Below are 12,315 nucleotides of genomic sequence, written 5' to 3' on the forward strand. Positions count from 1 at the left end.
TTCGGATGCATAGAATGGAACAAAAATTGAGGAGATATATATATATATATACACACCTACAATCTCCTCAATATATGTTCCATTCTATGCATCCGATGAAGTGGGCTGTAGCCCACGAAAGCTTATGCTCAAATAAATGTGTTAGTCTCTAAGGTGCCACAAGTACTCCTGTTCTTTTTGCCACTAGGTGGCAGCGCAGGCAAAGGTCCTTCCTAAACTGCATTACAGAGAAATGAACACCTCTCCCACACTGAACAGCTTGGCCTCAGTTCACCTGCCAAGGTTGCACCATTGAGATCGGAGAGTCGGTGTATTATTACAGCAATTGCCCTTGGAAGGTGAGATCGGAAAACGTCTTTGTTCAAACCCAGTGCTGCTCTCTGCACCAGGCAGGATCAGAAACTCTGTTCTGTTCCTTGGGGGAACTGAGTAAATGTGTTTCCTTCCCCCTCCCCGCTTCACCATGGCACCACCCTCGCCATGTGAAACCAGAGCCCAGGGACGCAGGGTGACCAGCTCACAGAGGCCAGAGCTTGGGGGCAGGATTTCAGACGTGGGGCGCACCTAGAGCTCCACCTTGCTCTGTACGTCTCCATAAATGCAATTTTAAATGGAACAGAAGGTCCTCTCGCTAGATCGGCGTATCGCGTGCTCTCTCCCCGCAGCTGTCCTGCTCGCTGAACTGAGGGATGCAGCCCACACAGTCCAGGTTGTGAAGGACCATGTGGTCCTGGAAGCAGGTGAATTTCTTTATCCATTTGTTTTGGTGTAGTGTTCAGGAGCCCCAGGCATGGACCCGACCCTATTGGGCTCTACAAACACAGAACAAAAACAGTCCCCGCCCCAAAGACCTCCACTAGCAACACTCCTCCCTTCCCCCCACCTCACTGTCCCTACGCTCCTCAATGATTTACCTCCATGATGTCCTTCACAACCGGGGTCCATCGTGAGAGCTGGTAGGTCTGCTCGCTGATCCGCTCCTTCCGCTCCGGCTTGCTCCTGCGACGCAAGGTAGACTGGACACAAATGACACATGCAGAGAGTCCTTTAAAAGGAAGGCTCGGTTCTGGAGCCTAGAGGAGCCTCCAGTTTCCCCACCAGTCCCTTCCTCCAGCAATTTGCTGAGGCAGTCTGCACTCCTCTGCCTGGGCCATGCCTGCCCTGGGCCAGTCTCATCACCATCTGCAAGGGAGGTCCAGTCATGCTGGATCCACAGCCTCTGACCCAGAGATGAGAGCATTAGCTGGTCCCAGACTCGCTAATTCTCCCTTGTTACATAAGTGCATTCACTCCCTCCTCCCCGGCTTCTGTAGAGATCCGTCCGCACCAGCCATTTTGGATTTAATTACAATCCCAAAGCTAATAAGAATTCCGCTGTCACTTTAGTGGCCTCCTCTGCTGGTGTCTACCAATAATGGCTAACCCTAATCCAGGCTGGTCAGTGGGAGGGTGATAATAGACCCCACAGCTTGTGACCAGTTGGGAACCAGAGCCAGTCACAGTCTGGCATTGCTGGAGGAACAATACGCTTATAGCTGGAGGTCTCTTGGCCAGTCAAGCGATGCCTGGGTGGGGCTGATGCCCAGTGTAGCACACAGGGACTTGGAAGTTCTGGTTCAGCAGGGGGCGATTGGGTGCTTACGTCTGTGATGATGGGCATGCCGAGGTGGGCCATGTTGGTGATGATCTCGCTGTCCTCTGGTGGGATTTGAGCATGCTGGATCAGTTTGTTCAGGTTTTCCTCGGTGATCCCTAGGAATGCAAACGGGGAACAGCTTCCCAAACTGAAACACTTCTCCTGGCCTGGGGTCCGAGGTCACCACCCATCAATCATCAGCAGGAAGCCTCAATCATGAGGCTCCTCCCTCAACACATGAAAGCTGCTGTTGCTCCAATCCCATCTTCCCTCCCACTTTCACTCCATCACTTCCCTTCCTCAGAGCTGCTCTCTGCCCTAAAGGCCTGCAGTTCTGTGCATTGGTTCTGCATCTCCTACAACAGGGGTTCTCAACCTTTTTCTTTCTGAGGCCTCTCCAACCTGCTATAAAAACTCCACAGCTCACCTGTGTCACCACCACTGGCTTTCTGCATATAAAAGCCAGGGCCGGCATTAGCGGGTAGCAAGCAGGGCAATTGGCTGGGGCCCCAGGCCACAGGGGCTCCCGCGAAGCTACATTGCTCAGGCTTCAGCTTCAGCCCCAGGTGGCAGGGATCAGGGCCCTCGGCTTTCTCCCCGGGCCCCAGTGAGTGCTTGCCCTGCTCGGCGGCCCCCCTGAAACCTGCTTGCGGCCTGCTAGGGGGTCCCGGACCCCTGGTTGAGAACCTCTGTCCTACAGCATAGCGCCAGCTCAGGAAGCTAGGTGGTCTGGGGGGATTCCCAGCTGTGCCACTGAATTGCGAGGTGACTGTGTGTGAATCACTTCGCCTCGCCATGCCCCAGTTTCCTCCATCTGTAAAATGAGGAGGAGGGGGATGGCAACAGCCTCGGGGGAAGGCTGCATTGTGCGGGAACAGTTACCCCATGCCGGGAGGCCAGAAGGTGAAGTGCTAGTCAGTGTCAGCGCATTATTCAAAGAGGGAGCACTATTGAGGTGAGCAGTCTGAGGCACTAATAATCTGTGCAGTTGATGTCCTAGGCACAGGCTAACGATGTCTGTGGGTTGTGGGTGTAAATCAGTGTGCCCAGTGCATGATTTACCCATGCCGTAGAAGAGCGGGCAAGTAGCTCCAATTCCTTGTCTGAGCCCTTCACAGCCGTCTGCAGTGGCCTGTTCTCCTGGGCTCCACGTCTGAAGAGCTCTGGCCCCACCGCTTTCCTTCTGGTTCCCCCCTGCATCTTATAGCCTTCCTCCCTCCCCTGGTCTTTCTCCATTTGCCTGTGCCCAGAGGAGTCCCCACCCCCTCAGCAGTTTCTCCCCCCTACCGTTCTTCAGGAAGATGTAGAGCAGGATGATGCGGATCTTGTCGTAGGTGCTGACGTTTGCATCCAGCAGGATTGGGACAATGGCCCTCATGGGGTCCTTGATCTTCTCCCCTTCGGCATCAGTGCCCATAGCCAGGTCCTGCAGAGAACGTACACACTCATTATCTCTTACCCCTGGAGTCCTTCCCAGGGCCAGGCTGCAAGCCACCATGCTGAGCCTCTGGGTTAGCGTCAGAGGGGCATGTGGAAGCTGGTCTCTGACTCCCTTAGGCCGACTTACACCCAGTTACCAGTGTGCAAGGAGCAGAGCAGGGCTCTGAGCGCTTCACGGCCTAGATTAAAGGGAGAAGCTAAAGCGTGTTTTTGCCTTTTCCCTTGTGAAGGGCCCTGAAACTGAAACCAATCTAGACGATGCAGGTGGATCACTGGGGCTGGAGGAAGCGAGCAGGAGGCTAAGCAGGTGGTGGGCGAAAGCTAAATCTCCACCCCAACCAAGTGAGGCTGTCGCTCTTCCAAGGAGCGGGTGGTGCAGACATCAGCCCCAGGCTTACCCGACAGAAGGGTTTGGACTGTGGCAGTCCGGTAACACACCTGGGCTGGTGATGGATGAAAGCCCCCTACCCTTCTGGGTAGGTCATGGAGACAGGAACACTCTCTGCCCAGAACAGGCCCCTTCTCTACAGCACCAGGGTCTAGGCCTGAGGGTTTCTCCAACAGAGGGGAGAGTCTCCAGTGACCCTGCCCCTTTACTGGGTGTGGGGAGGCGAGAGACTAGTTTAAAGCTAGACAGAGGGCCCATTTGCACCTGCCTCTAGAGAGAGTCTCTCTTTCCCACCTGGCACAGCCTGCAACTGAGCATCAAGCACGCCAAGACCAGGCAGCACGGCACTAAAACCAAGCCGAGACTCCTCAAGAACAGCCCTGGGGAGATTCTCCCCTGGGGTCTGCAGGAACTTTGGGCTCCAAGGCTGCGTTTGAGTTGGCAGTGACTGCACGGGGCGGGGAGCTCATGGTGCCAGAGGGAGTGTGAAGAAAGAAGGACAGAGGAGACCAGGACCTGTTCAACGCGGCAGAGCTTATCCACGGTGCCTTGGTAGTGTTTCATGCAGTCCTCAGCCAGGTGCAGGTGAGTCGAGTACTAAGGAGACACAAGAGGTACAGACACGGGCCTAGCAGTGGCAGCAGCAGTAGGTTCCCCAGAGCTTAAAACTGGCTCAGCGGACCAAAGCCCCAGCTGTTGAGAAACTGCACTGATCGATACCCAAATACAGGGCCAGCTCCGCCGCAGGTATGTGTGAATAGACTTCAAGAGCATACCCCTGCCCTGCCACGCCCGCTCCCCAGCCTCCCTCTCCGCTCTCTCACGCACGGGGCACTGTGTAGAAAATGGGCTCTGCGAAAAATATCCATTTCCAGCTGTGACACTAGAGATGTCCTTGTTGATGTACGCCGTGCTGTGCTGTGCTGTGCTGAACCGCATCATGGCTGGAAAAACAAGTCTGGGATCTCCAGCTGCTCTCAGTTATTTTGCTAAAGCAAACATGGTGGTTCCTTTTCCTCCTCCTTCCCAGCCCCCTCCTCACCTTTTTCCAGGAGAATGAACGACACCGGACAGGTTGTAGACTAAGACATGGATGGGAGACCTGGGTTTTGGAACCAGCTCCCCCGCTGACCTGCTGGGTGACCCTGGGCATGTCACTTTTCTTCTTGGCCAGTTTTCTGTTTCCTCTATTTAGATTTTAAGCTCTTTTGGGGCCAGGACTGTCTCCTACTCTAGATCTGTACAGTTCCTCGCACAATGGGCCCTTGAGCTCAGTGGAGACCTCTAACGTTACTGTAATAATAATGTAGAAATTTAGCAAGGTGGTTTCCAGCCACTGCCTTCTGCGTGAGGACAATTCCCTGCCCAACCTCCTATGTAGACCCTCTCTCCTCCTGCCCCTCAACCAACCAGTATGTCCTTATCAGAATTCTCTCTAGGGACCACCAGCAAGGGCTCCACTGATCACTGCTGGCCCACAGACTTCCCGTCGAGAACTGTTGCCTTAGCCTAAGGAAGCAGGCCGGCGTTAGACATTTGACATGGAAGGGTGCTCATGTCCAGATTCCTTTCTGCTAGCAGCCGCACATTTTCCTCATTCATTTTACCTTGCTGAGTTCTTTCTGGTACTGTGGCATCTTCTTCAGCATCTGGGACAGGTCCCTCATAGTGGTCTGCAAGGAAAGGAGAGGGCATGACTTCCCCTGTTGTGCCTTTGCCATTGTAAGGAGGAAGGCCAGGAAAGAAGGCACCAATGGGAGCATCACACCTCCTGCCTTGTAACTCTCTCAGGCAGTTGTTCAACTGCAGGGCTCTTGGGGACATCCTGTCAACCGTCCCCCCGCCCCCCAAGTCTCCTCCTGGGCTGGCTAACCTTATGAGCGGTAATAAGAGCTGTAGCTACAAATACTAGAGAAAGGGGATTCAGGAGGTGGGGGAACATTTCCCCCCCACACACACACACACCCAAATCCAAATGCAATCTTGCACAGTCAGCTGGGGACAGGGTTTTTTCTCCTTTCCCACCAGTTCTCATCAAGGCCAAGAACTCAGCAGGGACTGGATATTAATATGGAGCGCAAGATCCTCCAAAGGATATGAAAAGAACACGTGATACAAACCTTCATGCTTCAGAGCCAAACTAACTACTGGGGGTCAGGAGGAAACCTTCCCAGAACTGCCTACTGCTGGGCTTCTTGCACCTTCCTCTGAAGCAACTGGTGCTGGCCACCATCAGAGAGAAGATCCTGGACTAGTTGGGTCTCGGGTCTGATCCAGTCTGGCATTCCTATGTCCCTAAGAGTCTGGTACTGTCCCCTGGCTGATGCAGGATATTGGGAGTGAGGGAGCACTGATTGCATCCTGTAGGGCAAATCCTGTATTGCTAGAATGTGATGTTGATGGCCTCAGAGGAGAAACAGCTGCTCCCTTTCTCTCCTCCCCCCACACACCTGGCGCTCAGGGAGTTTATCAGCATTTGAGTCTCTCTAAATAACATGGATGGACTGCTGCCCTCTCCCTCATTTCTAAAAGGGCCCAGGAATTTGAGGGCCTTGTGGGATTGAGCTTCAAGCTTCCATGCAGAACCTAGCCTCCCCTTTGGTCCCTGCTCATTCCCTGTGAATGTCTCTAGCAGACCGCTCCAGTGCACGAGGGGGTCGGTTAGCGGGAGCCGGTTCCCACACGAGCCATGGCATCACCTTCTCGCCTGTGTTCATCCTCTTGCTGGAAGAAAATTCCTTTAGAGAGCGGGTGACCTCCCTGGAAAGAAGGGGGCACAATGATCAGCCATCTGCTCAGTCCCGATGCACACTGGCTCCTGCCCACCCAACCCCTTCCTTTGTCCCCTGCAGTTTCACCCACTTCCTCTCTAGCCTTCCACAGCCTCCCTGTGTGTTACTGGGGCTTGCCAGGGGAGGGCAGGGTTGAAAGCAAGGGCCTAGGAATCCACGCCCTGTCATAGGATGGGTCCATCTGCAGCAGTAAGTGAGACCCCAATTCAGCTTAACTTTAAGCATGTGCTCACGTCCATCCCCAGACAGCAAAGCCTACAGGGCCCTCAGCACATGGCAGGCAGGCCGCAGACTGCACCCGACACAAGCTTCCAGGAGGCAGAGATGCACCATACAAGTACAGAGCCTTCCTCACCCTCTCACGTCACTTGCTGAGCTGGAGGAGGAGCAGGCAGTGGCTGGGCAGCGGAGAGGTGGGAAGGGGTCTGCAGGTTTGGGGTTTGCCGATAGGATGGGGGAAGGGAGAGGACTGCAAAGTTCTGGGGGCTCTGGGCACAGTATATAGTGTTAATCTACCCATGACTGCAGCAGCCAAAGGTTAACCCTGTGCTGTGCTTCCTGCTCCGCTCCACAGGCACTGCGCTCCCTGTATGCTGGGGATGGCCAGTGATCACAGGAAGGGGTCCGCACGCAGAGAGCGAAACAGCAGGGTTGAGATGCACTGGCTGGGGAACGAGGGGGAAGTTTGGCCGTAAGTCTCAGAGCTGCTATGGTCTGTGGGGCAGCAGGTGCAGCACTGGTGTGTGCCCTCCCTAGCACTGCGGCCCAAATCCTCCCGACACAGGACACCAGGCAAACAAGACTGGTGGCTTTGCTCTTTGTCTCTGCTAGGGGTCGTCCACGTGGGTGGACAGACTCACGAGCCCTGCTCAAGCTAGTGCACTAAAAACAGCAGTGTAGCCCGGTTAGGTTGGGACCAGACTACAGAGGGGACTGCAGGCCACTGGCTGAGCTGTGGGAGTCTAGGACCAGAGTACAGAGTCAGGTCAGGACTGAGGGGTGTTGGCAGAGCTGTGCTGAAACGCACGCCCAGCGCCTGCCTTCGCTCCTCATCTTGCCAGTGGAATTAATTCCACCCTTGTTTAAGTACATGCCTGACCCTGCGCGGAGGAAGGGTGACTGACTGTCCCACCCACGGGCACATGGAACAGGGTCAAGCACTCACTGGGACACCTCGGCAATGTGCTTGTGGCGCAAGGTGATCCAGAGGTCATCGTCCTCATCCAGGAGAACCTCCTTCACCCGGGCCTCTCCGATGCCGCTTGTTTCATACCTGGAGAAAAGAGCAGGGAGCGTCACATGGCGAGAAAACTGACAGTGGGGGGGAAACACGCATCACCTCCTGCTTTTGATGGAGATAACCTCATCCCCTCTAGCACCTCCCCTCCCCCAGACCAGACAGAGGAGAGACAAGCCAGTGCATCTTTCACACAAGATGGACTCCCAGGGCCCAGTGGTGTCTCTTCAGTGGCATGGTACCAGTGCATGCCACAGAACATAGGCGCCAACTCCATGGGTGCTCTGGGGCTGGCGCACCCACGGGTTGAGAAGCCCTTCTGGTTGAGAAGCCCTTAATCCGCTCCTGCCACTCGAGCCCCAATCAAGGGGGACGGATTGGGGCTGGGTGGATAGCCCTGTGCCTGCCTGGTTACTGGCTGCACCTGCCAATCTTGTTAGCTCAGAGCTATAAAGGCTGGGAGGAAGCCAGAGAAAAATGGGGAGAGGGGAAGAGAGAGGTCAGGCACAGAAGGAAATGGGAGCTGCCTAGTCTGTTGCTGGCCAGGGCTGTTGTAGGCAAAGTAGCTGTAAAGCCTGTATATACTTGGGAACTGGCAGTGGGAAACCTTCTGAGAATAAAGAGCACGGGTGTTGGACCAGACTGAAGTGTCCCTGACTCGGGGTGCAGTGTGAACCCCGTTACAAGGATCCATCAGGCTGGGACCTGCCGGAGCTGTAGGGATGAAGGTGTATTGTGTATTGCATCTCCTGGGCTGTTTCCACTGGACTCACTTGTAGACATCATTTTCGATGGGCAGCAGGTCGTAACTCATAGCCTGGAAAGTCAGTTCATGCAGCACGGGAGATGAGGGGTCAAAGCCACGGTCCAGAATGAGGAGCTGGGAGCGAGCTTTGTCGGGACCCTGCCAGAACAAAGAGCAAATCATTGTCACTGTGGATTCTCCATAGATTCGAATCACTATGGTGGAAATCAGAGGTCACTTGCTGAAATGTGCTCCGGCTCAGCCATACGTTATTGGACTGGATGCAGGAACCGCTGGGCGAAGCTCTACTCCAGAACACAGAGCTCGGCCTAGACCATCGGAATGGTCCCTCTCCAGCCTGATTTTTTTTGTTTTTATGCACAAGCTTAAAGCAACGCTAGATATGTTCCACTTCGGAAGCAAATACGGAACTCCCTGTTCATTGGGGGTGTTTGCACCTGTTCTGAGCCAAATGTCCTGGGGTAGAGCAGGAGATGGTGCAAGGGCCCTGCTCACAGCATGTGCCAGGACACTGCTCCCTGCTGTTGCTAAGGGAACCCCGGGAACCAGAGAGCTCTCCGTGCTGCTACTGCGGGAGCGCCACCCGCAGAGGGCTCTAGGCGGAGCCTCTATGCACATGCACAGCAGTGGGTGATCCGAGTTCGTGTCTAGGCTGAACGTATTGACCAAGGGCTCGGATTTGATGTGCACTGAAAGGGGGACTGGCTTTTCCCATCAGTCAAGCCATACAACCCACCAGAAGAACTTGAGAGGCTAGTGGATAAGGCCCTGGCCAAGGACATAGCAGCTGAGCCAAAAATAGAACCCCTAACTTGTTGTGTGACTCTGGGCTGGGCCCTTCAACTCGGTGTCTGCTTCCCCTCCCAGGCTTTGACTGTCCTCTCTATTTAGACTGTAAGCGCTTCAGGGCAGGGACTAGGTGCCTACCTTGTCTAGCACACTGGGCCCCTGATCTTGGTTTTGGGCTTTTAGATGCTGCCCTAATGTAAATGGTTGTGAATCATCTAAGATTACAGTTGTCTTCCTTCTGCGTGTACCGGAAGCCTCTCATCTTACTGAGACGTGGTAGGCTCTTGCACACAGACAGGTTCAAAGGTAAAACAAGAGTCAGAGCATCAGCAGTTTCATGAACTCCTGCTGCTCTAAGTGCTACGGCCAGTATCCAGCACCCTGCAGCCCGAGCTCACCTCGCCCATGGTCGGATCGTCAGCCTTGTAGGCGTCCAGTTTGTCCTGGATTAGCTGGGCCAGCATGGCGTTGTCTTTGTAATCTCTAGCACAGAGGAAGGGAAAGAAAGGTGTAAAGTCATTTCATTCCTCATGCGCCTTCCAGCCTATGAGGAGTGTTGATTATATTAGGGAGCTTGGCAAAAAAAAAAAAAAAACCAGACATGTAGATATCTTAAATCAGACCATTTCAGCAGCTTCTAATGTCCAAGAATTGCAGCGCTCAGGGCCCATGTGGGAGAAGTAAGACAGGAGAATGGCTGTGTGGACCATAGTTCTCATGCTCCTCATGGAGCCGGCCTCCATGTAAAACCTTGGGAGGGCACACGGAGAAGGTGTGGGCTGGATGGGGCTCTGACCAGGCCTGTGAAGCATACGTGGCTTTAGCAGACTTTTTCCACTCTCCCCACCTCTCCTTGGAGAGCACTCGCTGTCTTCCCGGCACCTTCCCCGCCCCACTTCTGGACCATAGTCTCAGCTGTTGGGGGCGCTGCGCTCACCTTCCTACGTGTCTGAGGCGGAGGAAGTGGGGTTGTGCTTGGGTGGAGATAGTATACCAGGAAGGAAGGATTTTGAGCAGGGAACAGATGGAAACTGCCATTAAGGAAATGGAAGTGAAGAAGGACTCGGACAGGAGGAGAAAGGGACAATAGCCTGCAACTCTGGTGGTACTTTGATCTACTCCAGAGAAGCAGCCAAGGACAGGAAGTAATTCCAGCCCTGTCCAATTGGGGAGGTGTAAGGTGGGGATCTCAATGAATAGATACTTTGAGGAGAAGCCTCCAGTTCAGACCACCCCATGGGCACAGCCTTACCCTCGGTATCGGACAGCTGGATATTCCTTCAGGGTGGCACACAGGGTGGCAATCTGTTCTGCCAGGCGTTCCAGCATTGGGTTCTTCAACTGGGTCTTGTGGGGACTGTAGAAGCTTTGGAAAGAGTCGGCAGAATCCAAGGAGTAAACCTGGAGGGGATGGGAATGGCAGAGGTTGAGCTTAAATGTGAATGCAACACTAGGAGCACCCAAGGAACGGCTAGAGAAGACAGGGCTACCGCGTGTCACACGTCTAGTGATAATGGTACCAAGCTCTTACAAAGCACTTTTCCTCAGTAGATCTCAAAGGAGGCCAGCGTCATTATCCCCATCTTGCAGATGGGGAAACTGAGTCACCGGAAGATGATGAGATTTGCCCAAGCAGGCCAGAGGCAGAGCCGGGGACAGAACCCAGGTCGCCCGAGTCCCCGCTGACTGCTCTACCCACAAGGCAATACAGCTTCCCATCTACAGCAATGCTCCTTTTAATTCTTGTCTGACTCCAGGCATCATACAGCACTTTGCAACACCCAACCCATTACTGGTTCCCGTCTGCAGGGAAACCCAACAGCCAGAGCACTCTCAGCACAGCCTGGGGCACAAGCACCAGGTTTCCTGCGAGGGGGGGCTAGTGGCAGGGATGCTGTAGCTCACCTCTACTCACCCTAAAAAGCATGGGGGGTTGTCAGCTTTCCCCAGAGCCAGGCCGAAGGCAGCTTGTTTGAGTTGCACGGTCCAAACCTGTTCCCCACACCTCATCCCTCCCCAGCGGCCCCCCTCAGTTGAGTCGAATGCCTTTGGCAACTGGGCTAAAATTGGGCCTTGGTGCAAACACAAGCAGGCTGGAGACAGGTACTGGCCGAGGCACCGCACCACAGGTACACACGTACGGGCTTGGGAGAGGTGTGGGGCAGGCGCTGGATATTGATGTGTGCTCCCTGCTGGATGATTCATGGAATGACGCTGGTTTATTGCTGGGAGGCGTCTCCCCGTCTCCAAGGCACAATGAAGGGGTGCAGGGAAGGGGACCTTACCTGGGCCTACCACTATAAAGATTTATTAGGCTGATGCCAGCTCATTCTCCCAGTCTGACATGGCACCGCCCTTGCCAGCCATCTCCATGCGTGTTACAAGTCTCCCTCTGTGCCCAGTCCACTGAGGGTAGGTTACCGTGCCACCCCAGGAGATTTAGCAGCTCATGCTTTTGGCTCTCGAAGGCCCCAGTTCAGGCCCCGGTGTATCGGCCAAGCTAGTGGCCATCACAGAAGCATCTCCAGGGCTGCATCAAAAGCAAAGTCGTCGCCTAATGCCAACGTACCCCACGATGGTGCTGCAGCAGCTGATGATACCAACAGCCAGCAGTGGGCTGATGGGCAATCAAAACAGCCACTGCGGGGTCCAGCCGGCAAAGAGGGATGGAGCAGGGAGTGAGCACAGCCACAGAGGAAGGGATCATAGATAATTGCCACTCTCAGCCGAGCCTCCTGTTTAACTAGACGCAGCTGACTGGAAATTCCCATGAATTCCCTGACAGCGGTCACACTACCCCTGTGCCAGCTCAGAGCCATAGCAAGGCGGCTGCCTGGGTCCCCTGCAATATGTTGCCCATGCCAGAGAAGGGCCTACCCACGGCAACAATAAAGCACCACAGCATGGGGGCCCAGGCACACAGGGCTCGGACAGCCAAAGCCGAGAGAGAATGTTCAGGTCTGGGTCCAGGTTTCAAACCTCCCAAAGGGTGTTTGGATCCAGGGGTTGGCCTGAGCCTGTTATAAAGAGAGGGGCTGTTTGCAAAAGGTGGATCTGGGTTTGCATGTGGTTTTCACACACCCCCAGAGCTCAGGGATGTTTGGCCCTAGAGTTATGGCTCAGGCCCCTCTCTAAAGACATTTGAAATCCTAATGACAGAACCTCAGCAAATCTCACTGCAGCAGCCCACCTACAACCAGTATTATTAGCTATAGTACAGCGCTGCCCAGAGACCCTCACTGAGATCAGGGCCCCAGTGTGCTAGGC

The 12,315-nt window shown here is 54.6% G+C and overlaps 1 protein-coding gene across 2 annotated transcripts in view; it reads right to left on the reverse strand.

Annotated features, from left to right (window-relative positions):
* STXBP1 (syntaxin binding protein 1) overlaps positions 1-12,315 on the reverse strand; it is a 37,353-nt gene that overhangs the window by 13,651 nt on the left and 11,387 nt on the right. For both annotated transcript variants that reach the window (XM_065418639.1, XM_065418638.1), the window contains exons 6-15: positions 10,301-10,449; positions 9,447-9,531; positions 8,267-8,397; positions 7,422-7,529; positions 6,164-6,224; positions 5,072-5,137; positions 3,981-4,061; positions 2,924-3,062; positions 1,643-1,752; positions 915-1,016 (exon numbers count right to left, since the gene is read on the reverse strand). In XM_065418639.1, coding sequence (XP_065274711.1) covers positions 915-1,016; positions 1,643-1,752; positions 2,924-3,062; positions 3,981-4,061; positions 5,072-5,137; positions 6,164-6,224; positions 7,422-7,529; positions 8,267-8,397; positions 9,447-9,531; positions 10,301-10,449 — 1,032 coding nt within the window. The remainder of the gene's footprint in view (positions 1-914; positions 1,017-1,642; positions 1,753-2,923; positions 3,063-3,980; positions 4,062-5,071; positions 5,138-6,163; positions 6,225-7,421; positions 7,530-8,266; positions 8,398-9,446; positions 9,532-10,300; positions 10,450-12,315) is intronic.

Source organism: Emys orbicularis, chromosome 18 (genome assembly GCF_028017835.1).
Source record: "Emys orbicularis isolate rEmyOrb1 chromosome 18, rEmyOrb1.hap1, whole genome shotgun sequence".
NCBI classification, from domain to species: domain Eukaryota; kingdom Metazoa; phylum Chordata; order Testudines; family Emydidae; genus Emys; species Emys orbicularis.